The sequence below is a fragment of the Pezoporus wallicus genome, unplaced genomic scaffold (genome assembly GCF_028554395.1).
Source record: "Pezoporus wallicus isolate ANWC-B61680 ecotype Strahan unplaced genomic scaffold, APGP_CSIRO_Pwel_v1 contig_9449, whole genome shotgun sequence".
NCBI lineage: Eukaryota > Metazoa > Chordata > Aves > Psittaciformes > Psittacidae > Pezoporus > Pezoporus wallicus.
In genome coordinates, this window is record NW_026641531.1 from 719,733 (window position 1) to 739,926 (window position 20,194).

The 20,194-nt window shown below is 45.7% G+C and overlaps 2 protein-coding genes and 1 long non-coding RNA gene across 3 annotated transcripts; all 3 read right to left on the bottom strand.

Moving 5' to 3' along the window:
- Positions 1-5,350: 5,350 nt before the first annotated feature.
- PSMA4 (proteasome 20S subunit alpha 4) lies at positions 5,351-10,307 on the bottom strand. Its single transcript, XM_057424158.1, has 8 exons — positions 10,205-10,307; positions 9,911-9,953; positions 9,042-9,204; positions 7,674-7,751; positions 7,368-7,456; positions 6,377-6,507; positions 6,044-6,167; positions 5,351-5,753 (listed from the first exon to the last, which is right to left on the bottom strand). Exons 1-8 carry the CDS (start codon positions 10,205-10,207, stop codon positions 5,599-5,601), a joined length of 786 nt encoding a protein of 261 aa, XP_057280141.1. The 5' UTR covers positions 10,208-10,307; the 3' UTR covers positions 5,351-5,598.
- A 562-nt stretch (positions 10,308-10,869) lies between these two features.
- On the bottom strand, positions 10,870-15,765 carry HYKK (hydroxylysine kinase). Its single transcript, XM_057424146.1, has 4 exons — positions 15,423-15,765; positions 14,538-14,680; positions 12,068-12,251; positions 10,870-11,372 (listed from the first exon to the last, which is right to left on the bottom strand). Exons 1-4 carry the CDS (start codon positions 15,763-15,765, stop codon positions 10,885-10,887), a joined length of 1,158 nt encoding a protein of 385 aa, XP_057280129.1. The 3' UTR covers positions 10,870-10,884.
- A 3,158-nt stretch (positions 15,766-18,923) lies between these two features.
- Positions 18,924-20,022, bottom strand: LOC130607215 (uncharacterized). The gene is made up of 2 exons (XR_008974184.1): positions 19,711-20,022; positions 18,924-19,048 (listed from the first exon to the last, which is right to left on the bottom strand). It is a non-coding gene; the product is annotated as an uncharacterized LOC130607215 (long non-coding RNA).
- Positions 20,023-20,194: the final 172 nt, after the last annotated feature.

Sequence of the window (20,194 nt, forward strand, 5' to 3'; positions counted from 1 at the left end):
CCGCTGCCCCCTTTGAACCGTGGACCGGGAGGGTGCCACTGCGGGTGACAGCGAGGAGAAAAGCACGGCACCAAGGAACTTCAGACTTCCGCTGCACAGGAAACACCCCGCGGTTGGGTTTTTAAGTTTCTAAACCAGAATGTTTTGGAACTTCTAATCAAAAATAGATGAGCTGATGCAAGCTAAAAAGTACCCAGGATAGTTCCGTTTCTACGTACGTTATAGATACATAACATAAAATGGATGCTCTGTACAAAAACACACCTTTTTTTCTCTCTCAGCGAAACAAAACGCTGTTACGAAAGACGGCTTTAAATCCACCAACCGTGCAATGCAGCGAATTGTTTTCCCCTAAATCATCCCAATGGAAACACTCAGTGGATGTGTTGCCACACAGAACAGCAGCATCTGCCATTAATGAATTCTTTACATTTAAGGATCTTTACAGAGAGCACAGCTGTGGAAAGAAGGGCTAAATGGGTCTGCAGGGTGTTAATCAGCTGCTACGTGATAAATACGATTCCTCAGAAATAAAATGGACCCTGTTCAGCTCAAATAATTTTAGCAACTTTGAATTTTCTTACCATGAACATTACCCAAAGCAGCAATTTCAGAAAGAGCGTTGCCAGTTCTCAGAATGCTTTGATATCAAGTGCTCATTATATACAAGAACAGTGCATCTGTTTGTGTAAATCGTGAACCTTACAGATGACCAAAACAGAGCACTTGAGCATTTCAATCCCTTTCTTCATTTCAAACTTGTGGTGTTCTGTGTTACCTTACCCTGCACCCCATTTAGGATGTGAATGTCTGCGCAGTCTGCCCAAGCCCTCCAAAAAAAGGCTGCTTACACAGTGGTTTCTTCCAGCACACTTCCAGTGACATGCTGTATTGATCTGAATGCTCTGCAGTAAATATGGTCATTTTCTATATTGAGGATCCTTTTGTATCCTGCATGTCCTCCACATTCAAAGTATGGATGTGTTAAAGGCTGCAGCAGGACTGAAATGCTCTGTATATATGCAGTGTCAACCCAAAATTCTGGAGTAAATCAAAATCTATTTCAGCCCAAAGCATGGAACGAAGTCCCCCGTTTGATCCCTTTGTGTTACAGTGAAGTTGTGATGTTGCACATCTGAAACTGCAGATCCACAGTTTCTGGTGACGACTGGTCCACCACTGCACTGCACCTGAGGTAAGGTTATCACCTCCAAATTGGTACTTCTGTTAGCAGCCGATGTGCATTGCAGTAGATGCATTTTAGAGCCGTCATGTCTGGTTAACAGCGTTAAATATAGTTGCCACTGGAATATGCAGGGCACAGCAAACTGGTTTTATTACATAACTATGAATTTGTTTACAGCTGGGTCCTAGCTGGGCAAAACAGATGCTGTAATCCTGTAAAAGGATTAAACTGTCTGGGTTACATGGCCAACATTGTGCTAAATATTTGATGTAGCATCATCTGGCACACGTTATGTGGTATTATTATTGATAAAAAACAGTAGTTATAAATAAGAAGCTATTTTTTCTTGCTTCTTTGAACTTGGAGCAAAACATTCATAGTAACAGCAGCATGTTAAGCTTAATATTTATCATTAAGTGAAAGCCTAAAGAATTACCTGAGTAATGCCTGCTATCCTTCCTGGAGGGTCCCTCTCAGCAGGAGCTGACATTTGAAGGTCCCCACTAATGCATGTTCTGAGAATCTGCAGTGACTTGGCTGATGGCAGATTTTCCTGTGCACTGAGGAGTACTTGAACTGGAAAGCCAAACGCCAGATTAATCACAGATAAAAATAGAAAGCTGCTCACTTCTCTTCGCAAAAACCAGGAATACTCTAATTCGGTTTTTGTGTGTGAAGCGGAGTTTTGTCCAGATTAAAGCCAGGAGTTATGTAACCCACTAAGGGGACTCTCAGATCAAGTTATTTTAGTGGGTTTTCATACTGTAATAGAAAGAACTGCAATTAAAACTTGAAAATGAGGACAGATCTTACTACAGAAAATCTGTAATGGGAAATATTCCTTAAATAAACTGGGACACTTAAATATGTCCTAGAACCTCATCTAGTCTGCAACTACATCATTTCTCTCATGTATGAAGTACCTGAGTGCATTCACTTCTTAGACTCAGATGTCATCAGTTATGTTATCTATGTATCACATACAGTCCTGCGGCTTCTAAAACCATTAATTTGAATATCTTGTAATCATTAATACATTCGTTCTCCCAAAACAGTGGAGAAGCACTGTCCCTAATTTTAAGATTCTGAACAGAATGAATACAGAATTGCCTTGGGAATCTATTACAGAATAGAAGCAGCCAGCAAACTGAACATAAGAAGTACTTCGTTTATCATCTTATTTTGAGTGCTGACAATTAAAAGTATTTGGATGAATAGGGAGACATACCTAAAAGAATATTCTGCCTATGCACAACGTAGTAAGTGAGAGAAGAAGCAGTCTTGGAAGTTAACGTGCCTTTATTTGAACAGGATACAATCATCTAGAAAACAAGCTAACTCTTTATCTAAGCAAGAAACAGCACAGGTATTACTGGAGAAGCAGTAGTTCCATTATCTCTTAAAATTCCTTAGAATAACAAAACACATTACAGTTTATTAGGACACTCTATTAGTGAATACTTGCCCTAGCAAGCTTTGTCATGCACTCAAATGAGATATAAGCTACCCAATCTTTAAGTTTACTAACATCCTATTACGCAAACAGTTTCAATTAAGTACTTGTACCTAATGTGAAAAATCTGCCGCCTTCCACAGCACCACATGAAGTTCTGGTGTTGAACTAACAATCCACATCAATAGCTAGTTAGTTGAAATACTTGTGTAATACATTCTAAAGTCTACATAAACACCACATGCACAAAAAAAAAGTCCATACAAAGAACAGGAAGATCATTTTTCTGTTCTTTACTACTTATCCCCAAACCACTCCCAGTAAAGGCACAAAGCCAGAACCACACAAGAGGCCTTTGCAGGCAACTGCTGCTCTATTTCTAGGAAAAACAGGGTAAGAATATCTCCAGAAGACTCCTATCAGTAAAATATCCCCAGTATCTGCTTAATGTGCTAGGTTCACATGCAGAAAAGAATGAGAACTTAAATTTAGTGTAGCAGAACTTTGCTGTACGTCTTGGCTACAAGTGCCAGCTAGCTAGTCACTTGCCTATTCCAAGGCAGTACAGAGGTTCATCTCACAGTCAGCTGTTAATGGCACTGAGTAGAGATGGCATTTCTTAAATTAAATAGGTAATTATTGTTCAAAGATTATACTCAAAGTATTTGACAGTACTTTTACTTTGGATAAACAAAACCTTTAGATAAATAGGTCTTTTAAAACGTAGTGTAACTACACAACTTACCACAATGCTTCAATAATGGACTACAGATCAGAAACTTATCCCCACTTGATTATTACAGTATCTCTTTTATCAGCAAACGAAGCAGTGTTCGGCAATGAAATGCTATTGGTAACTCTTTAAATAAAGATGCAAATATATTTGTTATCCCCTTGTTGTTGTAAACAGAAGCATTTAAGAAAAAATGTTATAATAAATCTATATCCTAAGCTATCTAATATTACTTTACTAGTATACTAAACAAACTGCTTTGTGTGATTTATATACATTAATGAATCCAGACTCAACGCTGGAGTCGACCACGTTTTGTTTCAAGCAATCCTTGAGAAGTTACATTTTCACTGCTGCTTTTAAAGCATATTCAGGTACTTGTATAACCATTATCAGTGATCTAGAAACCTGCAAAAGATGATTATTTTGATGATACAGCATTCATGGTATCAAAAAATAAAGTTGAGCACTGAGCTTTCTACATAAAAATTGAACTTGAGGTATTAATACAACACTTAAAAATTGAGATTAAATCTTACCCATTGCATGTTGTCTGCAACTGTTCAGTACTTGTTACATGAGTATCGTTCCTATTTTGTTATTTGGAAGATCTACTGTTGTGCAAGGTACAAGTAAAAAGCTTTTATTAGCTATAAAATTTGAATACTGTCAAACTCCTGTCTTAAGTTCAGTACAAAAGACTAAAGCAATTGCCTAGCACTAAGGTTTAGAAAAGGAAGCATCAGGTCCTGCAGACCGCACAGAACACAACTCACTTTATACCATGCTCTGTACAGAGGTTGCCAAAGTGAGTGCAGTCCATCTGTGCGAGCTGCAGCACAGACACCTCAAGTCAAATTCCTTCCCTCTGTTCTCAACAGTGAATCTTACAGCAAATGAGCTCAAAAATGGGTTTTGTTGAGACTAAAGGCAATTTCTGGCCATGTTAACAAAGTACATTCCGTCAGTCAAAAGTGTCTGGGATGGGTAAATCACTGTCTGGACTCACACCATTTATTCAGATGGTCATCCTAAATCCTGTGAACTCTAGATATCCTTTAGGGTAAAACAAAAAGCTACTGATAAAGGCAACCCAGGGGCAGCATGGGCTGGGGCACCAGTGTCACAGTTTGAAATGTAGCAGACAAGTCCTCTCATTGAAGCATGTCACTTGAGTGAGCTTTTCAATTTGCTTTTGATAACCAAAAGGGTTCAAAATGATTTTCAGTAACTTTCATCTCTTCAGAACTACAAGAGACTCTTGTTAACCTGAAAAGCATTACTTTGCATTTAGTACAGAACAAAAATGATTCTGAATTCATCCACAAATACTTTGATTTCTCAAGTGGCTAACTTGTTAGTTTTCAACTGTTGATGTCAGAGAAGGGAACCTAGTTCTCTGGGGAAACATCACTAAACTAAACATACAACACAATTTCCTTTCAGGATAAAGTTTAAAAGAGTCAACATGGTCTAAAATCATGCACTATGTTATTCACCTACTGTATTTTGACAAGATAACTTCACATACCCACGTGGCCTTTGTGAAAAGTCTGGCTACTGTGTCCAAATATACCTAGCATTATATGAGTAATTTCTTAGCAAACACATGCACTCATGAAAGCCAGTGAGTTACTGAACACATTTGCTACAGGGCATGTTTCAAACACATCTGCTTTGCGAGACCATCAGTTTGACATAGCCTGCTGTAGAACAAAACAGACCAAAATGAAAGCTTGGCATGCCAGCACACTTTAATTCTGTATATGTGAAGTGTTTTTTCAAACTTAGGAGCCCTTTTCACTACTTTAAAAGGGAAACCCACACATACACACAAAATTCTAACAATTCTACCACCATATTAGTTCTTTACCAACTACCTACTAGCATATACCTTGGTTTAATGGTTTAAAGTTATTAAAACCCTTAAGATTGTGCATATACCAGGCATTACTTCAGAAATAAAGACACCCATCACTATTCTTCTTTAATTTTATTCCACAAAAAATAGAAAATGAAAGAAATAGAGTGTTCCAAGAATTAAAGCAACTATTGGTCAACATAAGGAGCATGAAACTAATTATCTGAATGATGATTAAGGACCTGGTTCACTAAAAGTAATTCTGGGCCCCTACAGCGTATTTGTAGGCTTCTACCAGCAGCAATACAGAATACCTTTTACTGAAGCAGGTCCTTTATTATCTACAGAACACTTCATTTCACGTTCTATTTCTCCTTCTCTTTTTGTTCTTTTTCCTTCTTTTCACGTTCAGCTTTTGCTTCCTCCTCCTCATGTTGTTTTATCAACTGTTCCACCTCCTTTTGCTTCAGAACCCTTATTAATGTCTTTCCGTTCTCTCTTGTCAGTGTTGCAATTTCAACTGAAACATATGGAACAGACAGAGGTGTTAAATTTTGTCCTTCAGACAGAGCAATCATCAGGAGGGTAAGATCTGTGGTTACAACTGACAGTGAAGCAGAAGGTTCTTCTCCTGCCTCTACAAAGCAGCCTGACTGGCAAGCCAGGGTAAGGCTGAGAGCTGCTGCATCTCCTAAAAGCATTTTTCACATGACAACTAAAAATCCAATAAAGCACATCAGGTCTCTATGTGTTCATTCTGTTTTCTGTTTTTAAGCAAATGGTGTTAGCCCATATTAGCAAACTGCTTACCTTTCTCTGCAGAGAGTTTGCTAACATCCATGGTTTTGTTTAGAACCTTAATGGCTAATGCCAGGGCAGTCTTTAAGGTCATTTCTCCTTCTTTGTAGTCTTGCTTCAGCATTGACACAGCTGCCTATAAATGTCACAGAAATCAGAACAATATCTTTAAGTCATCAACCAACAGTTACTTTTTACCAGACAGTGTCAATACATGAGCGTTTCGACAGTTATCTCTTTCTGCTCTGCGTTAGTAATCAGCAACTCAGTTTAATTAGCAGAGTGCAATTTGCTTTTTGCTTGATATTTTGAGAGGAAAACCAAAAAACCCAGACCAGAACTTACAGCACTGTTATTCCCAATGCACGTAGCCTTCCACCCTCCATAATTTCCACTCGGATCACTTTGATACAGCTGAAATCCATAATGCTTATCCCAGCCAATATAGAGCAATGAAACACCAAAAGGACGTTTTCCTGTTGAAAAGAAGGCTGTTAGCGATCTAAATTTAGTCACCAGATTGGTCACGAGCAGCAGTTATTATCTTGGATTTCTTTCTCAAACCTATTCCTTTGAACTGGGATTTAACAAGACTCTTCTGCACTTCTGCTGCTCGAGATAAGGATGCCAGCATTTCCTTCTCAGGCATGGGCTGCGGGCAGGCAGCACAGATTTAGTTCATTTAACCCTAAGAGCAGCTCATTTCTGTCCCCACAAATTGTAATTTATCATCCCAGAACTTTAAGTAAAGACTTTATATCTAAAGCATGCAGCTTAGCTGTTAAACCATGTAACTTAACAGGGTCAAAAGCCAGATACATAAAAAGGTCATTCTTTCACACTACATATGCGTAAAATACCGAAATCACCACTTCACCTACTGGGAAACTGTACTTGGGACATTATCTTCTAACACATTGCTTGATTCACAGAAATGGTACTTTTTTAAGTGTCACACCATTGCTACCCCTGCAGCTGGTCTTGAGATTCATTGTGCCATTATGCTGGATAGGCCCAAAATACTCGAAGGTTACATAGCAAACAATTCTCTGCTGGTCTTCTGCAGGCACTCACTTAGCCCAAGGGCACTCAAAGCACACTGTGCAGTGAGCTGGAATCCCAGCCATCATTTCTCACTCACTAAGAAGTAGCACCTTCAGCAGCGAAACAGTAACTGTGACCACCCACTCCCCTCTGAAATTTGGCTATTGTTTTTCCTTGGTTTAACTCGTGAAAGAAGTTCTTGGTAGAACTGCCCTGAGATTCAGATGCTCCAAATCATGTAAGAGAAACATTCCACAGACATTTAAAAGCACAAAGGTTCATCAGACTTCACCTCCAAACTGTGTGTAAGCCTGCTTGATATCACACAGGGCAGTGACCAGCTGTTCACAGGGAATGGGCTCTTGATACTGCAACAAGTACCTAACATGAAAGAGAAAAAGTCAAGTTTTCAAAGCTTGTTTTGCTGACAGTATCCTGCGTGGCATGTAACAAGTTCCTAAGTTAGAGCCTCTTTGATCTGGCAGTTTCATTTCAAACAATCTAATTCTGCTCTACTAAACACGTTCATTTAGATTTAATACACAGAGTATCTGGCAGCACAGGGAAGTTAAACCACATTCAGTATTATCAGACCTACCTCTGAGCAATCAGTCTCAGTTCGTTTGTTAGAACGTTGGCATCCGAAGTGATTCCAGCAACACTGCAAGCCATATCCCTGCAATCAAAGCATATAAATTAACTGACTTCCTGTCAATCTCCAGCAAATGCTCACATCCTCATGCAGCGGCTCAAGCAGAACACCTCTCTGATCTAAACTACAGAGCTGCCACAGAAAACACATTCATCAGCTCCTGCCTTTAGGGTACACCAGAAATATTGCATCACCACTCCATAAGAGCAGAGGTGGGCAGCAAAAAGTAAGCAAGTCAGTATGCTAGACATACAGTTGTGAGAAGAGGCTCCTGCCAAAGGTGGTTAAGTCCCAAGTATCTTTACAAGAGCCATTAGCTACACACAAGTGCGTTCAGCACTCTGCAATGCCAAGGGAGCCACAGAGACAGGAGAGGCCTTCAGTGGAAGATGCTGCTGACACATGGTGTTTGTGCAGCTGAAGCTTGGTGATCTTGATTTGATCTTAAGAAAAATAAGCTCTTCACATCCTGGTTTCATTATCTTTTAATTTAAGATCCCTTCTGCCCAATCTGAAATTCACCACGAAGAAAAGATGCAAGCAAAGTAATCCAGGTTATTTTGAACAAGTTCTTCTTCCAAAAGATGGCAGGGCTAGCCTAGGGGACTATTCCAGTGTGCCCCCTTGAAAACTCAGTGCTTCCCACAGCTCTAGCTGCTTTCAAGATCAACACAGGATGGGAGACTGACAGGATGAAAAGCTCTTTGTGCTTGATGTGCGCCTTCTGTCGACGATGGAGCTCCACCCCCCTTACAGGGGAGCGTAATCCTGAGCACTCTTTGTTCTGACACTGCAAATTTACCTTCCAGAGAGCTAAAAAGGAAGTCATAACAGGGAAACGTATCACCTCTGCTGCAATTACGGCAAAGAAGCCTACAGCATGTTTAACCCAGTTACCTTGTTCTCTTTGGATCACAAAGGAGAAAACAAAAACTTAAGGAGGATGCTGAGCTGAAACAGCATGGCAATTCTGGTGTGCATTCTTTATTCTGTGCCTCCAATGGTATTTTGTCAAACTGACAGTTCTGTTTCCTTACCTGCTACCATAATACCACCTTGTATGGGGTAACAACAAACAGGCTGTTCCACCTAGAACATTCTTCTAGAGGTTAAAAAACTAAAGGCAACATTTCTGTTCTAGAAGAACTACAGCAGTGAACAATGACAAGAACCACACCTGCCTGAAACACTGCACAAGAAGAACAGTCACACCTCAAATCAAAGCAAGCCAGGGTGAATGCTAAAACAGCCGAGTACCAGCACTGCTCTGATACTGGTAACGTCACTGCGCAGCCCATCACCAGTTCAACTTACTCGTTCAGCTTATATATTTTCTCGGAGAAGAACACTTCATCAAGAAGCTTGTGAATGTTGCGTCTCTCTGCTGCAAGCAGAACGCCATCGTTTGCCAGAATTCCCAAGCAAGTGCCTGCGTGTCCAATGGCTTCCATTGCGTACTCAACTTGGTACAAGCGACCTAGGAAAGGATTTCAATGAGTGGCACCAAAAGCAACACTGGATGAGACCAAGTACGCAAAGTGACTTCAGTTTGCAAGAGTCTGACAAATGCTCATTGCACGACCTGGTCTGTCTTCTGCAGTCTGTCACCAGTTAATAGTGACTGAAGTGGTTGAAAAGGAGAACAAGTCAGAGAAAGAAAATCCACAAATCTGGTAAGGTAATACAGGGCATCACTAATGTGGGAAGCAGAACTGTGCTGCAGTAGAGCTAAAATGGATTGCCAATAACGAAAACACTTGACACTAGACATTTCAAGTCCATCCCATCTAAACAACAGAGAGTAGGAGCTGTTAGTACTTGTTTCAGCACGTGCAAGAGTAACAAGGGGAGGTGTGATCACACCAGCAGAACATTATGCGCTCTGGGGTGTGCAGCAACAAACTCCACCATAGTCCAACAAAAGACGGCTGGTGAAGATTGCTCAAGTTATCCCAAATGTGGGGCAGGCGGCATCACTCGCTGATGGGGCACAGTGCTGTTAAATTAGAGCAAGTCTGCGGGGCTGCCACTTTAGACCCTGCATGTCATTACTTCTAGCAAGTAAATATGATTTCATGCGCCACATATAGCTGGAAACACGCTGCAGTCAAGCATCGCACAAGCTGTTTGTTACTTAGCTCTGAGAAGCTGGACAGAACAATGAGAGCGGGGTTAAAAAGTACCTTCAGGAGAAAATATGGTGGTTCTGGAGTCGTATCTTCGAGACTGCAAAAACCAACAGCTCGTTACATGTCCGCGTTCTCTCCCCACAAACCAGCACCCCACGGCCAGCGAGGCTCCGCGCCGCGCATCAAAGCGGTCCCGGCTGCCTCCGCCCAGGCCCCGCAGTGAGGCACCGCTTCCACCCACCCGCCCCGCCCCACCGCACCGCACCGCAGCAGGCCGAGCCGTGACTCGGCGCGCCTCGCGCCCCAGCCAAGCCGCGGGAGGGGAGCCCGGCGGCGGCTGCCACTCACCATCGTGCCGGAGCCGCGCTGCGAGCGCCGGGGACGCGGGCCTGCAAGGGAGCACAGCGCGCGTCAAGCACGGCCACACTGCACAGTCATCCTCACCGCGCCGCGGGCCGCGCCCCGCCAGCCCGCCCTTCACACCCGCCTTCCCCCCGTCCTCCCGTCCTCGCTCCCTCCCTCCCTCCCCGCACTCACTCGCGGCGGGCCGGAGCGGGCCGCTCGGCCAACGGGGTCAGGCGAGTCCGGTGCGGCCGCGAACAACCGGGCACCGACCGCCACCGCTGCGTCGGAAATGGCCGCCGCGCCTGCGCCGTGCGCCGGAGCTGGGCGGGGCCTACGGCGCCCTTCCCTCACGCCCCCCTGGGTGGGGCTGGCGAGAGTGCCCGTCCCCTCCCGCCGCAGCAGCCATAGCGCCCCCTGGCGGGAGGGCGGTGCGGAGCACGCCGAGCGCGGGAGCACGCCGAGCGCGGGAGCACGCCGAGCGCGGGAGCACGCCGAGCGCGGGAGCACGCCGAGCGCGGGAGCACGCCGAGCGCGGGAGCACGCCGAGCGCGGGAGCACGCCGAGCGCGGGAGCACGCCGAGCGCGGGAGCACGCCGAGCGCGGGAGCACGCCGAGCGCGGGAACAGCTCCGGCGCCCGCAGCGCCGCCTTTATTGCACGAGCCGGGTGTCACCTTGCCGGGACTCAGCGGTCACCCGCGGCCCCGCCGCTGGGCTCGGCCGCTGCCCGGTGCCCGTACGCTGCGGCAGTCTCAAACCACGTCTTCTCGACAGCTTCTTGGCCCACCTCGAACATGCTCATGAGGTGCCTCCAGCCGGTTCTGGCGGTGACCATGAGGTACTCCCTGTTGTCGGGGTACAGCAGCGCCGTGTGCGCGGCTATGACGAGGGACTGCGCGAACCTCCCGCTCACCAGCAGGAAGAGGGCGCCGCGCTCCGCCGCCGTGAGCGGAAGGACGCTCTCGAAGCCCGCCAGGACGTGTCCCCCGACGCGCAGAGGGTCGGAGCTCTCGATCATCATGTACATGATCGCTATGGCCACTTCGAACACGTAATACCCGTAACTCATGTCGCTGAAATCCAGGATGCCCGACACCCTGTACTGAGGAGGGTGCTCCAGGGAACTGGGCTCTACTAGAATGTTGTGGTCATTCAAATCACCATGATTGATACCTAAACGGGGAAGAAAGAGAAACCGTATGTAATAATTCTCAAACAGCAGAATGTATTCCCCCTCCACCCCCCATTTCTAAGTGAAACAGCTTTGAAAGGACACACAGAAGTTCAGACTGACACTTCAGCCACAACACTGAAGTTGTGCCAACACCAACTCCAGTCTCCTCCAGCACCAATACTGCACTTCTGGGCACCTCATCCCACTAAGAGGTGAACAGACAGCAAATAAGGACGGAACGTGACAGGAGCTTCTTCTGCTCTGGTACCACCCGTGACAAGGCTACGTGTGCTCCAAACACAGAACAGCAGTTTTCACATTAACAAACTGCCAAATCATCAACATCAATGGGAATCAAACTGCAGAAGTAGGATTAAATGGTTATTTGGGCCTCTCTGGAAGGAAGGGGTATACTCCAAGTGTTCTCATTAAGCTCATCTAGTAGCATGAGTATCATCACCTAAACAGGAAGCAACCTCATCAGAAACAGAAAGAACTGAACCTACCTCTGGACAGCACATTGCTCCCTGCTGATCCTGTGCTGTGTTTGCCCTGCACAATATCTGCACGTGTCTAACTAGGGATGAAGGATGCTGCTTTTTCACTTTTGCTTTTCCCCCTCCCAGACCCAAATGCCTGTAAGAAATGTCAGTGTCTCGCTTCAACACAACTACAATGAGAATGAAGTACTCACAGGCTCGGAAACTGCTGAGCTTGGGTACCACTTTCCCTTTGAACTGCTCAATGACTTGTTCCACAAGTTCACGGTATTTGTTCTGGCCCAAGGCATAAATGTACTGATCCAGCAGAGGAACGTTTGCCAGGTTCCAGATGAACTGACCTCGATGCAGACTTTTTACTGATGGATGATGGAATTTCTATGGAAAACACACAAGGTAGAATAGGCCATAAGTAAAAATCTTGGGTTTGTGATCAAAGGTCTTGATTCAAACCCCCTATTAACTTTTAACAGGTTTCTGATGAGACCCACTAAAAAGCACCGTGACTTTGACCACTGCTTCATAGCAAGTAAAAGTAAATACAAGTAAAAGAATAACCTGAAGAAGGGTTAAGGGAAGCATCTTAATATCTGCATACAACCTGAATGGGTTTTCTCCCATTTTTGAGGTACAAAGATTGTCTTAAGTCACTGGTCATTAATTTAACACTGATACTGACTTTCTGTAGTGCGACATTATGCAGTGACTGGGAGGCTTTGCCGAGTCCCACACTGGCAGAGCCTGGACCACACAGCCTGCAGGGAACAGGCACACTCTACATGCATTTAAACACGGCAGCTTCTAGGGACAAGCGTTAGGATCATCTGGTACGTGAAGAAATACTGAGGAAGGGAGTACTTTATGGAGGTGCTGGACAGAGCTTTATTGTTAAGAACATCTCCCGTGGTGCATCCAGGCAGCCTAAGTATTTTAAACAAGTAAGGTCTTTAACCTCTTTCTCACTAGCAATGAAAAAGGTGGTTTGGAAAGTGACATTCAGGGAGGAAACCTTTCTCTCCCACTGCATACATACTGTGCTTATCCTTGAATCCTCTAATGCTTGGCAAGGCAGTTTTAGGGCCAGATTCTACCAGTGCATAGGGCAAATAACAACCAAAAAACAAGAGTAGCTGGCTTCCTCCTAAATATAAGCCTATGCTTGTAATTAAGGCTCTTTAAGATAGCTAAACGATAGCCAAAACTGGAACTGTGTGAAAAAGTAAGGCACATGATCAAGCATAAGCCAAAAATCACCATGCAGGATCCCTGCAGCTGTATGAAGCACCACACTCGTAGGAGAACAGCAACCAGTGTGGTCTTCCCAGCACAAATCAGACATTCCAGCAAGCTTCCCTTGGGTTACCAGGGGTGCGAAGGGTAAGACAAAGTCGGGAGCCCTTGTTACTGTAAAGCCACAGGCAGTCACTTCACAGGCACAAACTTCTCTCCATTTAGAGGCTATGAGGCATATCCAAGCAAGGGAGACGCCAGCAGAGGAAGTGGTGGAATCTGTGCTGTGCACAAGACAACGCATGGCCCATGGCTGCGCCGGCAAGTTGGCCAAGTGGGTTAATGGGTAGAAAAGCCAGGCTGTATTTTCTGACCTGTCATCAGAAAACTTAACGCCTTAGGGGTTCTTGTTGGTGTCAATGATACTGTGAAGTTTTGACAGTGGTGATTGGAGTTTTCCTTCTTTTGAATGGAAAACCTTGGAGGGTGATAATCCATTTGTTAAGGGCCTCCGGAGCCTTTCCCATCAAAATTTGCTCTCTCATCAACTATTTCCTCCTCAGCAGGACAAGTCACAGGCATCCTTTGAGACTGGCTGGTCTATAAGAACTGTTTTAATCGCATTATAAGAGCATGCCCAGAGCATTAAGACAGCAATAGTACATTATCCTTCCCAACTGGAAATTGCCCCTGTAATTTCAGAATGTGGTTAGTAAAGCTGGCAGTTCACATTTCATAATTGTCTGGAGCTGGCAGCCAGAACATGAGAAGGAAAGGTTAATGAAAGGCAATAAATAATGAAAGAGTTCTTTTATGTATCAAACTTAATTACTGCCTGATTTATCAGCTTCATTATCTTGTATAATTACAGAGTAAAGAAAGAACTCACTTTGCATTAAGATTATTTGACTGGGAGTGGGGCAAATGAGATAAGTGTCACAAACCTCTGTTCACTGGCACTGGGAGGGAAGGAACCAACTGTTCCTGGTGTTAAATGGTCACGGTTCTACTGAGCAGGACAGCAAGCCAAAGTGAATTCAAAGCAACAGACCAGGCAGCTGTGCCCGATGTGCATGATACAGAAATGCTTTACATGCTTCTAGTTTGAGAACCCCAGGGCTCCCTATCCTCATTTGCCAGGTTTGCAACACCAAACAGGGGAGTTTTGCAGGAGTAAAGAGAAACCCTTCTCATCCTGCTCTCAGCACAAAGCTGCATTCCAAGAGGAGCACCAACACCCTGTCATAAGCACCAGCTGGTCATGTTACTTGGGGAAATGGTTTGGGCTCAGAGGCTGGCACCCAAAAGATGAATTAAGCTGACACCTCCATCCACCAACTTGACCTTCGCAGATGAGGAAAGCACACAGCGAGCACAAGAAGAAATAGAGAGGAGTTCATTGAGCAATGTGAGGCTGCAGGGATGACAACCCACCTCTGCGAGAGCTGTATCCAGGCTGGCAGCAAGCTTGCCAATCTCATAGAACACCTGAGGGGTTGTGGCCACCTTTGCTACCGGCGTGCCTGGCAGGTAAGTCAGCAGCCTGACCAGGTACTTCTTGTGCCCAGGGCCACCATCTAACAAGGGAAGAAAGACCCTGCCAGTCACTTTGATACACACTATCGAGGATTAGTTAATGCAAGAGGCAAAAAGGGTTTATCCCAGTGTAGAAGTCATCAGGGATAGCTGATGAAACAGATGTCATTCAAAGACCTGATTCACCAGAATGCTATAGGATGATGTGCAGACCTTCTGCACTGGACTTGGAGTCTTTGTGCTAGGGATTAACTCTGCATACAGCAGGTTCCCTCCTGTGCCAATGACCCCCTCTTACACAGTTGTGCAGCAGAACAGGTTGCCCTGGGACTCCCGGCTTTTGATGGGAAGTTACAGTCAAAGCAGAAGCAGAATGTCAATGCAGTATTTCTTCCAAGCACTGTTAGAACAGTTTTTTTGCCCCACAGTTGGGCTGGAACTGTGTTTTACCCCATTCTGTAGGGAAATAATTTGTAACATCACTTAGCCAGTGAGGCTTTCTTCCTTCTCTTCTGCTCAGAACAGGTCAGAGCAACGCTTTCTCCATTACACTGAGGTTGTTTCCTAAGTGTTTGCATAGTTAATTATTTTCTCTGAGTTGCTCTCCTGGCATTGTAAGTTTGGACTATTACGGCTGGACATACAGGTCACCTGATACATAACCCCCAGTATTTAGAAGTATCCCTAGAGTTCCACTTTAGCACGTGCATGGCATCCCATACAGCAAGCTCCTGCCAAGCTCAGGGTGGCAGTGGGGCAGTAAAGGTGCTCACAATCACTCACCTGACTCCAGAGACATGATGTCACCACCTTTTGTAAGATAAGGGGTAGCTGAAGGAAAGCCTTTGGCGCTGAGAAACATCATGGCCTGGGTCTGCACTTCAATGAGGTCTGGCTGCTGGCTGTCCTCCGAGTTGGTGATTTTGAGGACGTATTCGTCAGCACCTCCATCAGCACCTTCGCTTCTCGGGACACACACGTGGAAGTTCTGATCGTCATAGCTGGGGAGCGGCCTGACCCGAGACACCTTCAACCCAAACACCCTGTCCACCAGCGCAGGCACGTCTCCTTCACCAAGGGCTGGTTTGGTGAACGCCTGCAGGTGACGGTCGTTTCCAGAGGACATCCTGTCTCTAGAAGGGAAAGAGAAGCGGGACGCTCTCATCCATGTTCCGACACCAGAAGCAGCAATCACTGCAACAAAGCACATTCAGGGATGGGAGAAGAGCCTCCTGCCTTTATTAATCAAGCAAAGAGCACCCCCTAAGCCAGGCCAGGTTCCTTACATTGCAGTTTCTTGCCAGCTGCTTACTCTGTACCCCCCCCAAAGCCTTCCATGGGGATGCACTCAGTATGGTCAGACCAGGGAGATGTGAGGAGCTTATTAATCAGGACCCTTTCTACCCCAGCTAATTTGCAGTCGCAGCCTAATCCGGCACGCTGCGACCCAGGGATGGTTTCCCGAGAGCCAGAGCTGCCGAACCGCTGCCCGGAGCTCCTGGATCCGCACCTGCAGGAGACAAGCGCAGCTCAGGCCCCTCACAGCACACGGGCTCCTCCCGCCCGCGGCCTGCACAACGAACCCACGGGCGCTCGATCGCTCTCTGCCGCTCCTGCTCTGCCGCCTGCCCGGCTGCTGAGCTCCGAGCCCCGGCCCCGGCCTCGGCAGCGACCCTTGGACCGCGCGGGAGCCGCCCCAAGCTCTGCCCCGCCGGGGAGCCCCGGGGCCTGCGCGGCCTCCCCCCGCCCGCAGCGCCCCTCTCGGCCGAGCCGCCTCAGGCGGACGGGCCCATGGACCCTGCGGCCTGGCCCGCGGGAAGCGGCGGAGGAACCGGACACCCCTCGTAGCGGCCTGGTTCCAGGCAGCGGGAGAGGGAAGGCGCAGCGCCCGGGGAGGAGCGGGCTCCCGCTGCCACACACCCACGGGGATGATCCCGTTTAAATCCCTCCATGAGCGGAGGGGTCAAAGCACAAGGCCGGTGCTGAGCCCAGCCTTTAGCCTGTACCACAGTCCTCACTGGGAAGACCGGCCCAGGCCCGGAGAGCTTTACATCTCATTATGTGTACGTACAAACCCCACACTTCACATTAACTGTCCAGATGGATGCACAAATCTCTACCTTTAATTACTGCATATTTCTGAAATCTGCAATAATTGAGATCCGGCTAGGACAGAGTGAGGAATCTGAGGGTAAAAAGGGGAAAAACTCTTGGTTTTAAGTAAACCAGCCACAATTTCAGCAATACCTGCAATAACAAGGGTATTAAATTGAAAACCTTGCTTTATCCAATAGGGAATTTAGAAAAGGGAAGCAAATAAAGTTCCTTGGTTTCCTGTTCCCAGTGTCACAGCACATCACTGAAGGTGCGTGACCAACCAATACGTTTCACCACTTCACTCGCCCCTCACCCCCAGAAATCACACCGGTGTGTCTCAGGAATAAAGGAGCTCCAGTAAATATTAAGGCTCCTTCTCTCCATCCCCAAGGCTGGTGATGGTTTGCCTTACTGGAACAAAACGGACAGAGCAGGAAAGCGTTCTTGCTGTTACGGACTTGATACGTAGCACTTTACAGAACAAACTGAATACACTCCTGCTGCCTGTAAGCAACCCGTGGGTGCACGTGGCAGGCTGGTACCTCACTAGCCTTGCCTTTGTTGCCATCCAGGCAGTAGTGCCGAGATTCCGTACCTACAGGCTTCTGTGCTTCGGTGTTCCGGGGGGAAGCTCACTGCCCTTGCGAGGCAACAACACCCAGGACTGAGGCTGGACTTTGGCCCCTCGCCCTTAGCTGTAAGAAAGATCAGACTTGAGTAACTGAGCGTCTCACGTGCTAAAAGGCAGTCTTCAGAGGCGTGCCCAGATCACTTGTGGAGGTCTTGTCATAGCGGTGAGCTCCAAGTGCCGTAACCATACTCCTGCTCAGCAGCTGGCTTTAACACAGGATCTCATCTCGAGTCTAGATTAAAGTCCACATTTTCCTGAAGAACAAACAGGTTAATAAAAAATGCACCTGATATAGTTATAATAGACTGGTACCTGGGGCTCAGCCAACCTAGGACACATCTTCCTACAGCAACTAAACACCCTTTGGAAGCCCGTAAGACTCCTCAAGGAGAAAACACAACACAGTTATTCTCTTTTCCTTACCCACCCCACCTTTTCACACCACTTTAAGTGTATTTTATACAATGAAATCAAACCAGATGGTAACATACAAGAAGTGTGATACAATTTTCTTTATTAAAAATAATTTACAGCATCAGTAACATTTTATGCACAATTGTCATCAGTTGAACTTAAGATATATCTATACAATACTTAACTGAACTTAAAACACTGTTCTGCTGGCTTTAAACGGCAGACACTGATTTGCAGCTGCTTAAATATGATTAATATATATAGTTTCATGTCCTTATACTTAGGTGTAAAATGTATAAACATCAATGCTCTCCCAAAGCTTCGTCTGGGAGGGAGATGGAGGGAGAGGGGCACAAGGAGAGAAGACATTTAGAAAAGCAGGAACAGGTTCTTCCCCAAATCAAAATGGAGAGAAGCCAAGGTTAAATACACCCAACACACCAGTCGTACCCTCAGAAAGGGACATTTCCTCCTGTGCTGCCAGATACCATAGAGGTCTGGGGTTTTTGTGTGTGATCACAGCAACTGCTCTGACTGTACCATACCCTGACTGCCAGAAAGTAGGCATCACTCCTGCCCAGCTAAAGCTCACAGGTCCTCGTAGTGTGTCCAAAGTTAAACATCTCCCCTTGGCTGCAGGGCTGGTGGACAGTGCTCACGGGAAAGGGGACAGGCACACAAGTGTCACCTTTATGTGGGTGATGGGCACCTGCGAGGGGCTGCTCGTCACAGCACCCACACTTCAGGTGTGCAGGTCTGACAGGGGGGAGGCAGCGTGCACACCTGCCAAAGGTGCCACTCACTTGGGCATACGTAGGGCTGGACCCTCTGCAGCAACCACAGCAGGAGCCTGAGGCTGAACAGCAACTGTGCCAAAGCACAGCTCCAACGGGGTCCTTCACTGATTTTAAGACAGAGGAGTGCAGCAAAATTAAAGTAGTTGCTATGGTTATGAACCCCATTGTGTTTTTAAAAGATGACTAGCTTTATGGATAGTGACATCTCATGAAATTGCACTAAAATACACAAAACTGCTTTACCTCCACAGGGCTGCATCACTGCCTCCTCCTGAAGCAAGAGCATATCAGTGCACTAGAGAGGGCAGGGGCTGTGTTCCATTCCAGCATCAGCCACCACACGTGTTTCCAATGGCTTGTCATGGTTTTATTCATCATCTGCACGAAGCAACATTTTGTGCCAGCAACAAATTCCTATCTGCTCCCCAGTAACAAACAGACAGTTTCTTGAACTGAATCATACCTTTGAGCTGGGGAAAAGAATAGTGTTAGACACTGCTGTGCAAGAAATAAGATCTGCTCAATAACTCTGGATAAAATTAGCATGTGTACCACACAACAGAAACTCATTCAGCATCCATTTGAACACAGTATTCAAAAAGGCATTGATTCATCATCCGTATCAGTGGTAGGAGTCACTGGAATGTTTTTATCTGGACTAAAAGAAAACCACAGCAAAACTAGTGAAATACAGAAACAGACTATACAGAACTTGAAACTTCAGGGAACTCTGTCCAATAAAGTAAAAAAGGCGTATCACGGTTATGCCAGTGAAGTCAAAGTAATTTGTCATTTGAACTGCCACAAAACAATGTCTTGTGACCATGTAATTATGGCAGGGTCAGGTTTAAGGAATGTCAGAAACACACTATTTAAAGATTTGAATGGTGCATCTACTACCTTCATGTCTGGTTATAAACTGGAAGCAGAGGTAAGCTAAATACAGTCCTCTTGGAAGTTCTGATATTTAAGACCATGCTTATCAAGAACGACAGGTCTTAAAGCAAAACCTTGACACTTTCTAATCAAGTTACTGCAGCTTTGTCCTTCAAAAGAAATTAATCTCCGTAAATCCTAAGTGGTGGCATGAAGCTTTTCAAGATACAGGAACACAGAAACAGGGAAGACTCACTTGGGCAGATTAGAAGCTGTCAGTGCTTAGGTAACTGGTAAAACAAGCACTTGTGCAGACACTGTGCATCTTCTGTCAGTAGTCAATAAGGAACAGGGCTTTTATCATCAGTGTGCTGACCATTACATTTATGGAAGCTGCGATGGCACAAGAGCCAGGTTTGTTCAGTGGTCTGGGATTTCAGCAGGGGAACTTGATGCTTGTTTGGAAGAGCTGTAAACTAACAGCAGATGATAAAGCAGAATGGCTGCCTCGACTATAACTTATTAGACATGGGTCATCTTTAAAGCACAAGAATTTAAACAGTCCTAATGTTTTTAGAGGTACTTTGCCTAATGATATTGAAGACAGCACAGTAACAACTGGTGTGACAAAAGGACAAACCGCATCCCTTTAAGGAAATGGGACAAGCTTCAATCGGACACTGCAGCTTCCCAAAGGCCGGGGTGCTACACTTAACTGGTGTGAGCAAAGTAACCGTGAG